This window comes from Canis lupus, chromosome 4 (genome assembly GCF_003254725.2).
Source record: "Canis lupus dingo isolate Sandy chromosome 4, ASM325472v2, whole genome shotgun sequence".
Classification (NCBI taxonomy): domain Eukaryota; kingdom Metazoa; phylum Chordata; class Mammalia; order Carnivora; family Canidae; genus Canis; species Canis lupus.
The window spans coordinates 58,596,883-58,609,553 of record NC_064246.1 but is presented as its reverse complement, the minus strand read 5'-3'; the positions used below and the strand labels follow the sequence as shown (position 1 = coordinate 58,609,553).

General features: G+C 52.8%; 1 protein-coding gene across 5 annotated transcripts in view; it reads right to left on the bottom strand.

The window, feature by feature from the left end:
* TNIP1 (TNFAIP3 interacting protein 1) overlaps positions 1-12,671 on the bottom strand; it is a 49,249-nt gene that overhangs the window by 17,815 nt on the left and 18,763 nt on the right. For 3 of the 5 annotated variants that reach the window (XM_025435378.3, XM_025435379.3, XM_025435377.3), the window contains exons 2-7: positions 10,410-10,581; positions 9,128-9,262; positions 7,715-7,800; positions 6,283-6,366; positions 3,385-3,576; positions 708-802 (exon numbers count right to left, since the gene is read on the bottom strand). In XM_025435378.3, coding sequence (XP_025291163.1) covers positions 708-802; positions 3,385-3,576; positions 6,283-6,366; positions 7,715-7,800; positions 9,128-9,262; positions 10,410-10,545 — 728 coding nt within the window. In that variant the 5' untranslated portion in view covers positions 10,546-10,581. The remainder of the gene's footprint in view (positions 1-707; positions 803-3,384; positions 3,577-6,282; positions 6,367-7,714; positions 7,801-9,127; positions 9,263-10,409; positions 10,582-12,671) is intronic. The other 2 variants (XM_025435381.3, XM_025435380.3) reach the window with 1 other exon arrangement.

Genomic DNA, 12,671 nt, shown 5'->3' with positions numbered 1-12,671 from the left:
GCCCCAAACTCCCAAGTGTTTGGCTACCCAGAAGTAAAGAGGCACATGCTGACTCAAAATGGCACAGTGGCTCACTAGTTAGACATTACGCTCTCTGGGCCTCAGTCTCCCCTCTGCACAATGAGGAGTCTGGCCTGCATAATATCGAAGGGCCCTTGAAACTCTGACAGTCAAGAGCAGTGTTTCTCAAGTGTGATCTGGGGTCTACCTACGTGGTAATCACAGAGGCCCTTGGGAAAATGCCTAGGCCTGCTTCACACCCACAGACTCAGGATCTCAGCAGAGGAGGGAGCGGTGGGAGTGTGAACGGGTCACGCCTTCCCTGACCCTCAGTGATCCTGAGGCCAGAAGGCACATGAGGGACCCAGACTGTTAGCAGGAAAAGAGCAGGCCTCGATGGTGACCAGCAGATGGCAGCAACGTCCCGCACCCTGTCCCAACAGCAGGCTGGCCTCTCCGAGGACAGGCTAGGGTGGCAAGTTCCCCAGGAAGGAGCACAGTTTGCACAGCCCTTCTTCTGAAGCTCTCAGGGCACTCTATAATGGCATTAAAAGGCCCAGAGAGGAAACACCAAGGTACCCAAGGAGAAGGACCAACAGACCTGCCATCCAAAGCCTCAGAGCCCTCGGCCCTCAGCCCACTGGTGCCAGGCACTACCCTCTTCTCCTGCCCATCTGACTCCTCGCTCCAGAGGAGCCTGGACTTACCGCAGCCTCTCAGCAGCCTGATCCCGCTGTTCCAGGCCCTTGTCCAGCTTGGCCTTCAAGGCCTCATTCTCCTTCCGAAGCTGCTCACACAGGGTCTGCAAGGCAGAGAGGCAGATGGGGGCGAGGTGAGGGAGGGGGTGCATCCCAAACCCAGAGTGATAATGGAGGACAAATAAGACCATCAAAGTGTAAGCACCCTGTGGCCTGCCAGTCACCTGGCGATACCTGAGGACTCCTGCTGGAAGCACTGCGAGGTGAGGGGGCCTGGAAGATGGCTGACCAGGCCCAGGGCCTCACAGACGGGAGGGCAGGAGGTGCTTCCTAGGACCGTTGACACACCGTGTCCGTATGAAGTTACTCTTTCGACAAAAACTTAGTGAGCACCTAGTACATGCTGTGTCCACGGCTAGGTGCTCTTCCATTCGCTGCCTCATGGGAGCTGTAGGGCTTCCCCAGAGCTACATAACTCATCTCTGTTTTCAGAGCAGGCTGGTGCAGGTGAAATAATTTGCATGAGGTTGCACAGCTGCTAAGAATCACCACTAGGATTACACTCCATGTGGCAGACCTGAATTGGCATGTCCCTCTGCATGCCCCCGCCCTGCCTCATGCCACGGGCAGGCGCAGAGAGGGGAGGAAAGGCCTGTAGCTAAGCTGGCTCATGCACAGCCGGTGGTATTCCCTGCCTTCCACCCGCTATCTTGTTTCCATGTCCCAGACTCTCCTGAAAAGTACGCAGCAGCAACACGTGTTCACTTCTGGGCTGGTCCCGGGCACAATTCTCTGGTCTCTCTCCCCTGTGGCTGTGGCTGCCTCATATCCCAAGGGGCATGAGATGCTGGAGTGTCTGTTGGCCTGGGCCTCTCAATAATTAAGGAGCAGAAACAAGCCTCTGCCATATGTAATCTGAGGGAAAACTATGTTAGCCAGGGAATTGTTTGTTTCCACAGCAAAACCTAGCTCTTTCCGACTAACACAGGGGAGACCTGGGAAGGCTGCATGGAGGAGACAGCCTAGAAATAGAGGCTGGTAGGACATGAGGAATCTGTGGCCAAGAGGACAAAATACTACTGTGACTGGTTCCTGGGTCTAGCAGAGGCCTTGCACCATATCTGCCTTTCACAGTGTTTGTTGAGTGAACCAACAAACAAATCAATGAATAAAGGAGGAGGAACTGGATTAATGTGCCTCCACCCACAGGGTAGGCAAATACCCAGGATGCTGTGGCCCTGGGCAGGAACAGAATGTCCTGCTCCCAATCACTAAGTGAAGGTCAGGACGAGATCTCATGTGCTGTCTACCTTACAGTCCAGAAGGCTGTTTCCTCCGAGTCTCTGGGGGATGTCACCAAGGTCATCGCCTTCTATCAAAGGGGCCAGAGAGCTTACCTAGGAAGTGATCTGATCATTCATTCACTCACTCCCTCAAAAATGCACATGAAACACTGCTAAGTGCTGGACACTGGGATGTGGTGGTGAATATGACAGACAAGGTTCCTACCCCATCTTGTGAGCCTTATGTTCTAGCGGGGAGTGCAAGGGAAAGAGATCAAACACAGCGTAAGTAAACCACCTAACAAGATAAAATGATGACAAACTATAAGAACAGCGAAGAAGGAAACACACAAGGGAGCTCAATATATAAAAAATACTAGAGGTTGGCAGGACCCTCATTTATGAGGCCTGGTATCAATCCCCATTTCAAAGCCAAAAAGCTGACACTCACAGGGATCTCACGCCACACAGTGTACCAGAGTCACCTCCCCAGAGCTTGGCTTGATGCCTCGAAACCTCTCTGATGTCAGAAGGATGTCTCCCTTAGCCTGGCCCCCCAACAAGACCCTCACAGTGGACTCCAGTCACTCCCCTCACTCCCCTTAACGTGTGCCGCCCCCACGGTGGGATGGGCGTCCTCTGCCCCTCACATCTCTCCTCACACCTGGACGCCCTTCCTGCTCTTGTCAACCCAGCCCCTCCCAAAGTCGCACACAGTAGACTGCTCCTCACCCCCACTCCCCATCAACCTGAAGGTCTTGAATGTCTGCTGACATGAATGAGACCACAGATCAGTGACTGGTACCACGGAAGGAAGGAGACTTCAAATTAAGCCTTGTCACTAAGGTGACAGGTGCTCAGGTGCTCCTAGAACCAAGTTTCAACATCTGGGAGTCCTTCCCTACTCAAGGCCCATGAGGCTTAAGATCCCCTGTCCAGTACAGATGACCGATCCCCATGAAAGAAAAAAGAAAAAGTCATTACTAGAACCATTCTATCCCAAGGCCTGGTCTGGCCTAGGAAGGAATCTGACTTCACTCCCACCATGCAGGGAGGGCTGGGAGGCAGATTAGGATGATGCTTAGAACATGGGATTTAGAACTGAGGTCTGAATCCCAACGTAGCACTCACTAGAGGCAGGGTTGCCGCGACCTGCCCACGTCCACGCCCGCTGGTATCCCCAACCGTGAAATTTGCATTGGCCACCCACATTTTCCAAATTTCCTTCCTCTTCCTCATACCTTCCCACAACTTCCTTACCTTTCTCGCCACCCTGAACGATAAGTCAGCCCCCAGTATCACCCTCAGAGGTGCCTGTGGTACCCCTGGCTTCCCAAGAAGAGCTGGAGGAAGCAGAGAGGGAGTACACCTGCATACCTGGCCACCCTCCCAGCCGGCCTCACCTGCAGGATGGAGGTGCGCTGCTCATTCTTGTGCACTTTGGAGGCCAGCCGGTTGAACTCGAGGGCCATGCGGCCCAGGTGCATGAAGAGCTGGCTGCGGTCCGGCTCTTCGGCACACACGCTCAGCGTGGTCTCCAGGCGCTGCAGATGCAGCAGCAGGTTGCTGTCCTCATGAGGTAGGGGACCCAACTCCTGATGGGAGGGAGGGCACACGGACCACTCATCACCAGCCATTCTCCCTCTGCTTCCCCATGCCTCATGACTCAGTTTACCCTCTGAACCCAGCTCAACCCAGGGAAATTCTCCAGTTACATAGGTTCCCTGTCTGGGGCTGACTCACAGGGCAGGACCTGGGACTCCCAGGCCATTGGCTGGCTTCCCAGCAGCAGAGCCACCTTCCCACACTCTGGGCCTCACTAAGTGTCTGTGGGTAAACCACTCGTCCACTAGGCCTCAGAATCTTCCTCTACTAAATGTACACACCCTCCCTCCCTCCCATCTACCTCACAGGTTTCTTTCTTTTTTTCTTTTTTTTTTTTAAGATTTTATTCATTTATTCATGAGAGACAGAGAGAGAGAGAGAGAGAGAGAGAGGGGCAGAGACACAGGCAGAGGGAGAAGCAGGCTCCATGCAGGGAGCCTGATGCGGGACTTGATCCCAGGACACCAGGATCACACCCTGGGCCGAAGGCAGGTGCTAAACTGCTGAGCCACCCAGGGATCCCCTCACAGGTTTCTCAGGAGGGTGAACTGACATGTGGAAACTGCAAGCCCAGGACAGGGGTGTCACTTTATCTACAGCACTGCTTCTTTGATTCGGGGACTCTTGACCAGGTACCATGCAGAGACCAGAAGCATCTGACTTCTATGTCTCTATGTGTATCTTCAGGGTAATGGTCCAAACATTCAACAACTCCTTAGAGGAGCCAAGAGTTAAAACAGGTCAAGAACCATTGCTAAAAAAAAAAAAAAACAACACAAACAAAAACCATTGCTCTAGAGGGATCAAAGAGTAGATTTAGTAGAGTATACAAGAAATGAAGCATACTATGGGCAAAACAGTCCAATCTTAATAATTAATCAGTCTCTGTCTCTGTCTCTGTCTCTGTCTCTCTCTTTAGCCACCTCTCCTCTGTTTGGAACATTCTTACCAAAGACAATGGTGCCTTAGTTATGCCAATACCATGCCCAAGGATCCTCACTGGCACCTTATAGCTCACTACATCGAGCCTGGCTCCCCTACCAGGGATGAGTACCCACCTTCCCCTGCCTGAGCCTCCATGTGCCAGGCCCTGTGCCTCCTCAGGTTTCATTCCCACAGTGTCCCCTCCGCTCAACATTCTCAGTCCTGTCCATGTTTCAGCTCCTCTAGCTGCCTAAATATTTATGGAAGTTACAGACATCAGTGCCACAGGGAGCCTCAGGGCTCAGGCTGGAAAACCATAGTATGGGCAGAAGGAACTTGCCTGAAGTCGCCCAATGAGTCAGTAGCAGAGCTAGGACCGGAACTTAGACTTCTGACTCTTGATCCAGTGCCCTGCCACACTGGGCTCCCTTGTCTCTGCACTCTGCGGCCCTGGAAATGCCCTACAGCCACAACTTGGCATGTAGTCAATGCCTATGTAATACTGCTAGCACCTTATCCTAGCAGAAGATAAAGCTGCTTCTTCAATTCTGCATTCATTTCCCCACTGCCTCTTCCCACAAGAGGTGGTGACTGCTGCTCTATTTTAAAGGCTCATAAATTGCTTCATCCCTGCAATTTCTCCAACCATCCTGCAATCTCCCAGGGGGCAGGGAGGCTGTCCTGCCTTTGCTTGGCACAGACTAGGCACACGGTGGGGCTAAGGAGGAAACTATTAATAAGATGAAACTACTGGTCCAAGGTCATAAAGTAAAACACTCTCTGAGCAGGGCCGGGGGATAGGGGCTGTCTCTTCTCCTCTGCCAGCATCTCAGAGCCTTCAGCGATAGAGCAGGATAAGTAGGCAAAAGCTCCCAGGAGACAAAACATGAAACTTTCTGATACTAATATGGTGAGGTGCCACCTGTCACTGAAGACATGCTACTGGAAGCTGGATGACCACCTGATGGGGACCTCACATTGGGCACTGACAGATGCGACACGTCACCAGTGAGCCAAGGAGCAACATCGGCCTCCTAGTCCTTGGTGGGGGGTAGGAAACAGAGACCAAGGGGAAGAGTTAGGCCGCTTACTGCCTTTATAACCACCACCAAAAAAATCTCAAAGTGGACACAGAGAGGGAAGGAGGAGAGAAGATGGCTTTAAGACTTTTGACGAGGAATATTCTAGATCTTTTGCAATGGTTCTCCAGTAAGTCTACCATTTTAAGGGACAGCAGAGAGGGACACGGTTAGAATAAAAGCAGCAAGTAGAATAAGGTACAGAAAGGATGCTGGGTAGATGCCCCCAGAGCTGGAGGAGTGTGTATGTGTGTCTGTGCGTGTGTGTACACACAAATGCCCTAAAGGGGAGCCTGGGAGGAGCAGAGAGCCTACACAAAAGGCTAAAGCATCTGCCTTAAGCTATTTTGGGTTTCTCTGACCCTTTCCACTCCAACCGGTGAGGAGCCCACAGGCCCAAAAGCTGAGTCACAGTTTGTGGGGGTGCTCAGCACAAGGCTGAGACCAGCAGGGCTGGCAATGTGCCCAAGCTTTCTCAATGGTCGGGTGCCTGTATGGCCCAAGTTGGGGAAGTCAGCAGCCAGGAATTTGCATATGTGAGCGAGAAGCACCCCCTGCCCAGCCCCCTGTGGATCCCCAGTGACTCCAGAGTACCCAAGGGATCTGAGCAGATCCTGTTGCCTCTCAGCCTGGGCCAGGTGACCAAAACAGAGAGGAGACATGGGACATGCCAGGGACCTGCCATCCACTCACCATTGTGTTCCTGGTGCGGCCACCATTCACGGGTGGAGATTTCTGCTCTTCAGTGGTGACCACTTCAAATTCAGAGGAGGTGCCCTGTACAGAAAGGGAGTTAGGGATGGCCTGAGAGAAAAACACCTCGGCCCTCCTCTAGGGCCTTGTGACTGAGGGCAGCCCCTCTGTGCAGAGGCTGAGCTCACAGGGCAATTCCATACCACTTCCTGTGAGACCACAGAGCAGGATTCCCAGCAGGTCCGCCCGCACTCCACTGTGTGATCTGAGGTCACTTTCCCCTCGGTGGTCAGTTTCCTCATGTGTAAAACAGGGATGGTGGGAATAGTGCCCTTGAACCACTAGCACTCTGAAACCTTATTTTCTTCTAGAGGGCTTTGCACTTTTAAAACATCTTCACAAATTCCGTTATTTCTCAAAGCTACCTACCGAGGTCAGGGGGTTATATCCCCTTTGGACAGATGCGGAAACTGAAAGCATGTGGTTAGTTAACACCAGAGCAGGGAATACAGATCACAGTCAGGGCCACCATCAAGGCCATCCTATGCCAACCGTGCCAACCCAGTCCCAGAGACCCCAGAGCAGTGGAACAATCTGCAGTAAGTCCCAAGGACACGCCAACAAATTTGGAGAGATTTCAGAATTCACCCAAATGCAGGGTGGCCAAGGACTCCCAGATTCTTCACATCTCCTGGCCATACCAAGTAGAATACACCGGTTGTACAACCAACAGATAAGCCTGTAGGTCCTCTCAACCAGGAACTGGCTCTGATTATTAAACCTGGTCTCCAAGGACTATTCCAGCCTTCCCTCATGCCAGGAATGGGCAGACAGGTGGAAAGATCTCTGTACCCAGCTGCAGCTGAGCCTCATGGCCACCAGGACCCCAGCTCTGGATCTCGATCCTGCCCTAGGAAGTCTCCCTTTCAGTCTCATCTCCTCAGTGGTCTGTGTGAGACCTCACAACCAAACCCTCTCCCTCTCTGGACCTCATCTGTAGGATGGTGACGCTAAACAATATGACCACCATTCCTTTCCAGTGCTAGAATAACAAGAATGACAAGAACCCCTCAAGGTAAATCTGGAAAAGACACTTTCCGAGCCCTCTTTGAGAATGTGAGTTTCACGTCACATCTATCCTTTTTCCCAGCGATTGTGCACGGTCCACACATGCTTGACATTATGCAACTCAGGAGCTGGGAGTAATGCCCTGCGCATAGCAGGGTCTTCCTGGTAAGTGTTAACTATGCCCTTCCTTTGAAAACAGGGAAACTGAGGCCCCAGGCAGACAGACTGAGGCCCAGTACCACCTAGCAAGTCAAAACCCAAGTTTTTTTTACCTCAACCCTCTCTCTTCAAGTTCTTGTATCTACCTCCCCATGGGCCCTTGAGGTCTAGGCAACTTTCAGCCATGACTCCAAATATAACTTACACTGGATGGAGGTTTTGGGACCGGCTGTGACTTGTCACTGGGGTGTGCAGGGTCAGCAGGGGGTGCTGGGACACCTGCATCCTTTCCTAGAGAATTGAGAAGACATGGATAAGCAGCAGGAAAAGGGAGAAAGCCCAGATACCACGCCCTTGAGGACAGCCCGGGGCCAGCAGAGTTCTCAGCATTCCCTCCACTGAGTCTGGGGAAGTGGGAGACGGTCCCACCAAGGCCAGGTAGCCTAGGAAAATGACTGGAATTATGGGGACAGAGCCTGGGCAGAGAGGCCATCTTCTGTGGACTTGCTGGGAAAAGGTCCCAATGTGCTCACTGTTCCTCGCTAGCCTGGACCTGCCTCGGCAACAAGGATGACACTTGATGATTAACAAAGTATTTTTACATCAGCCAATTCTCAGGACAGCTCTGTATCTCCATTTTCAAGTAAGGAAACGGGAAGCATGGAGAAGTCACCAGGAGGCCCACAGTCACACGGCCAGCAACCGCAAAAGCAGGACTTAACCCTGGCTCTCCCTCCTACCTCCTGGAGCTGCTGGAGGGTAGCCGTCTCACTCAGGGGGTGGGCCCGGCACCCAGCTGGGACTCAGAGATCGTTGCTGGACGGACAAGTGGAGGCTAGATGTGCCCACTGATTGCAGCGCAGTGAACTCTGGGATCATCTCTGTCTTCCACTTGCCCCTTCACCAAATGTAACTACCAGCCAGTGGAAGGCTGCCACAGCGGCCTAGATGAAGACCATAGGCAGGCTGTAGCAGAAGCCACCTGCGCCTTGTGTGCGGGGACCAGGTCTTCCAACCTTGCCCTGGACTCACGGACACATGCCGAGGAATGTGTGGCAACCGCACCAGTACTATAATCCTTCCCCATCAATGCTTCCCTTTAATGGGTAGTGTGTGACCCTCACACCTGAAATACACTGCAGCTTGGCTAACAGGAAACCCTGGTTCTTCCATGGGCTTGGCTTCCCCTGGGGTAAAGTAGAAAAAGTAGGGCCAGCCCAGAGAGCTTTTGACCCAGGTGCCAACTCTGAGCAACTCCAAGTCACTGCCAAGAACTCTACACCTGGCTGCTCATTACAGATCTGCTAAACAAATATGCTGATACAGATCCTGAGGCCACATCTTGGGTGCAGAGAATTGTGATCCATCGCTTATGTCTGCAAGGGCCTCAGAAGGGCTGCATCATCAGCCATTTGTGGACAGAATTATTCTGAAGTCCCTTCCAAACCTGACCTTCTGAGGGAGGCTGTAGACAAAACAGGACTAGGAGGATGGTTTGTGGCCTAAGGATCCACGGAGGAGATGCGGGTTTCCAAGTGAGGAGGGAGAACACACGGTTCAGGGGCTAGAGAATTAGGAGTCTGGGGGAGGGAGTGGTCCACCCGGGCCCCCCTCATACCTGTGAGCTCAGCCAGGTGGTCAAAGGAGGTCAAAGAGGGAGACGGTGGTGGGAGCAGATCGCTGTCTTTGACCAGCTCCTCAGCCTTCTGCCGCAGTCTGGATGCTTCCATTTGGGACTCTTCCAAAAGCTCCCCTGGGGAGACGACAGGGAGCAAATGAGTCAGTCAGCTGAGTGCACCGGTTGGCCCGGGCCCACGCCCTTGAGCCTGCTTCTGTGTGGGGCTTCTGATGTCACGGGCCTTGGGCTGGGCCCCCACCATGGCCTTGTGGGCTGAGTGCAACACACACCATTCCAGCCCCCAAGAAGAGATGGGCCAGGTGGAGAAGGGCCCCACAATCAGGGTAAAAGAAGAGGGGAACCTGGAACGAACTTCTGGCCTCCAGCTACATCTGGCCTGGGACTCTGCAGAAAGCCAGGGGCTCTCTGAGACTGACCATCATGGCACATGGCGGCTACCCCCAGCCCCCACCCCCCAATAAGGGGCTGCCAGAAGGGAGGAGACCCTTGGTAATACCACCACCCCTCTGGGCTTCAGTTTCCCTTCTGCAGGTGGAGAATGAGGAATGCCACTCCCCCTTCCCTAATCTGCCATTCCAAGCGGAGATCTGCCAAGCAAGGAGTAAGCAGCTGGAAAATCGGGGAGCTATGCTCATCCCCAAAGCCTAAGGCCAGAGAAGGTGGCAGCAGGGCAAAGGAAGAGTGTTAGGGGCGTGGAGCAAAAGAGACTCCTCTGGACAGGGAATCAAGGAATCCTTCACACGGGGAAGCAATGGCATCTGGGCTGGTTCAGGCATGGGGCGGTAAGGGGACCTGCTCCAGGCAATGGAGACAGCCAGAGCAAAAGCCAGGAAAAGAGACATCAAAGGATCTTTTCCCGCTTTGCTTCAAGCCAAGCTCAGGTCTCCGCTCCAACACTTGGGGACTGTGCCCTTGTCGCCCTGCTGATGTCAGCTCTCCCATTCCTGGTGCTTCTGGAAGAAGAGGCCATCCTGCTTCCACATCCACAGACCTGGACCTTCTAGGTCCTCCTCCCTCCCCCACCCCTGCCTGCTTCAACGTCCCTTGGGTACTGTAAGCCCTGTCGTCACGGTGCTGGGGAATCGGAATCGGGGCTGGGAACGCTGCCATCATGCTACAACGGTGCAGAGACACAGCCGTGAGGCAGGAGCCACTGCTGGGCCAGGAGGGCCAGAGGGATGACCTGGGTGGAGGCACATGCCAGGTGGCACTGCAGGCCGCAGGGAGGAGGCTTGCGGGGAGAGCGTGGGGTCTGTTTTACCTAACATCTTTATCCCTTGCATTTTTTCCTTCAGTCGGGAATTCTCCTCCACTAGGCGCTCAAAGGCTGCAGAAGCCTCTCCCAGAGGCACGCCGCCCCCTGGGTCGTAGATCCGGTATGGTCCTCTCCCTTCCATGAGGGTGGCTCAAGCCCTGCCGTGGTGCCCACCTGGCTGCAAGGACAACAGCAGTATGTGAGGGGGCTGGCCAGGCCACTGACGCATCCTAGTCCATCAAGGCCCCCAGAAGGCAGTCCCCATAACCCAGGAGCAAATGCGGCACCTGCGACTGGCCACGGTACAGCAGGGCAGCACAGTCACCTCCTCTGATCTGGACACTGTGTCTCTCTGAAGAGACAACCCAAGAGGAGCATCAGTTTCCGTAAGCAGCCTCACAGCACTGCTGGTTCATTTGGGACAGCAATCCACTAGAAGTGCCACATAAAGTACAAGAAAGAGCAATGGGCTCGGGAGTCAAAAAACCTGAGTTCACGTCCTGTTGGTGGGGTCCAGGACAGGATCCTGCAGCCCCGCAGCCCCAGCGCATAGCTCGGTGAAGCTATAAAGGGAGTGTCCGGTGAACACTTACTGAATGAATAAATGGTCTCACCATTAACTCACTGTGGGATTGTGGGCAGTCCCTGCCCCACTCTGAGGGGAAATGAAAGTCTTACACTAAATCAGTGATCTCTAGACTAAAATGCCTGGGCCCTAAGGGATATGCAAGTCAACCCAATCCAAAGTTTCATTTATATATATATTATCTTTTTTAAATGAAAGAAGAAGAAGAAAAAACCCTGACTAATATTTAATATACTAATTGACACTGTCACCCTCTTCTTCAGCCTCATATTGTGTATGGCCTGTCCCTTCCAGTTCTAATGAACACAGATGAATTTTCCATCCAACCACGATCTACTTGAGCAGCAAGGGTTTTGCATCAATCTGTTCAATTTTGTCCACTTTATTTTGTTTGACTCCACCATGCAAAATGATTTCAGAATTCCAGTTCTGTAACATAGTAGAGAAATGTCCTTCTTCCATTCATTAATTTAGTAAGTTTTTAAAGATTTTATTTATTTATTCATGAGAGACACAGAGAGAGAGACAAAGACATAGGCAGAGGGAGAAGCAGGCTCCATGCAGGGAGCCCTCTGCAGAACTCAACCTCAGGGCCCCAGGATCATGACCTGAGCCGAAGGCAGGCGCTCAGCCACTGAGCCACCCAGGTGTCCCCATTCAGCAAGTATTTATTGAGCATCTACTCTGTGCTAGGTACCAGTCCGGGTGCTGGGAAATGATGAGCAAGACAGACAGACAAACATCCCTCATGGAGCTCGCATTCTAGTGGTCAAGACAGATGATAGATGGGTAGATAAACATGGTACTCGGGGTGATTAAAACATCTATGGACAGAAATTAAGCAGGGAAGTATGAGGCAGGGACTTCGATTTTAAGTAGAGCTGTCAGGAAAGGCCTCACAGAGAAGGAGGCATTTTAGCAAAGATTCAAAGTAAGCAAAGGAACCAGCCATCTGAGGAAAGTATATTCTAGGCAGAGAGAATAGTTAATGCAAAGGCCCTGAGGTTGAAAAATTGATCCAGCAAAGAGCTGGCCAAGAAGAAAGAGCTCCAAAGGGCTCCACTGGGGGCCTCAACAACCTCCCTCCCAAGATCACCACCCCCAGGGCAAAAACTATTTCAGTCAGGAATCTTCAAGGGTCCCATGAGAATCCACACAGGGCTCACTGGAAGAAAAGAGTGAATAAGGACTCATAATGAGAGCCCCACTGGCCAGGCACCACACCCACCTCTTTGGGGGTACCACCTCAGTGAAGCTGTGTGACAACCCTACGGGCTACGTTATCCTCGCCATGTGAGGAAGGATCCGTGAGGTGAAGTGACACAGCCAGGATGACAGGGCCAGCATAGGAGAGCCAAGGTACAAATCAGTTGTGCCTAAGAAAGCGAGTTCAATTAGCCCCCTGCTACATTGGCTCTGCTCCCCCAACAAGACTCAGGCCCGAGGGGCGGACAGCGAGTTCCAGCCTGTGGGGTAACACCTATCCAGCTACCAGGTACCCTCTGGGCTGTTTTCCCTGCCTTGCGGCACATGAAATAACAATGATCTTGCCCCGAGGGTCCATGTTACCACGGAATGACAAGGCTGGAGAGAAAATCAATTCCAGAGGAGCGGGATCCCTCCCCCTCAAAACTGAGAAACAGAAGACGAGCACCCACTTCGAGAGGCACCCACGCCTGGCT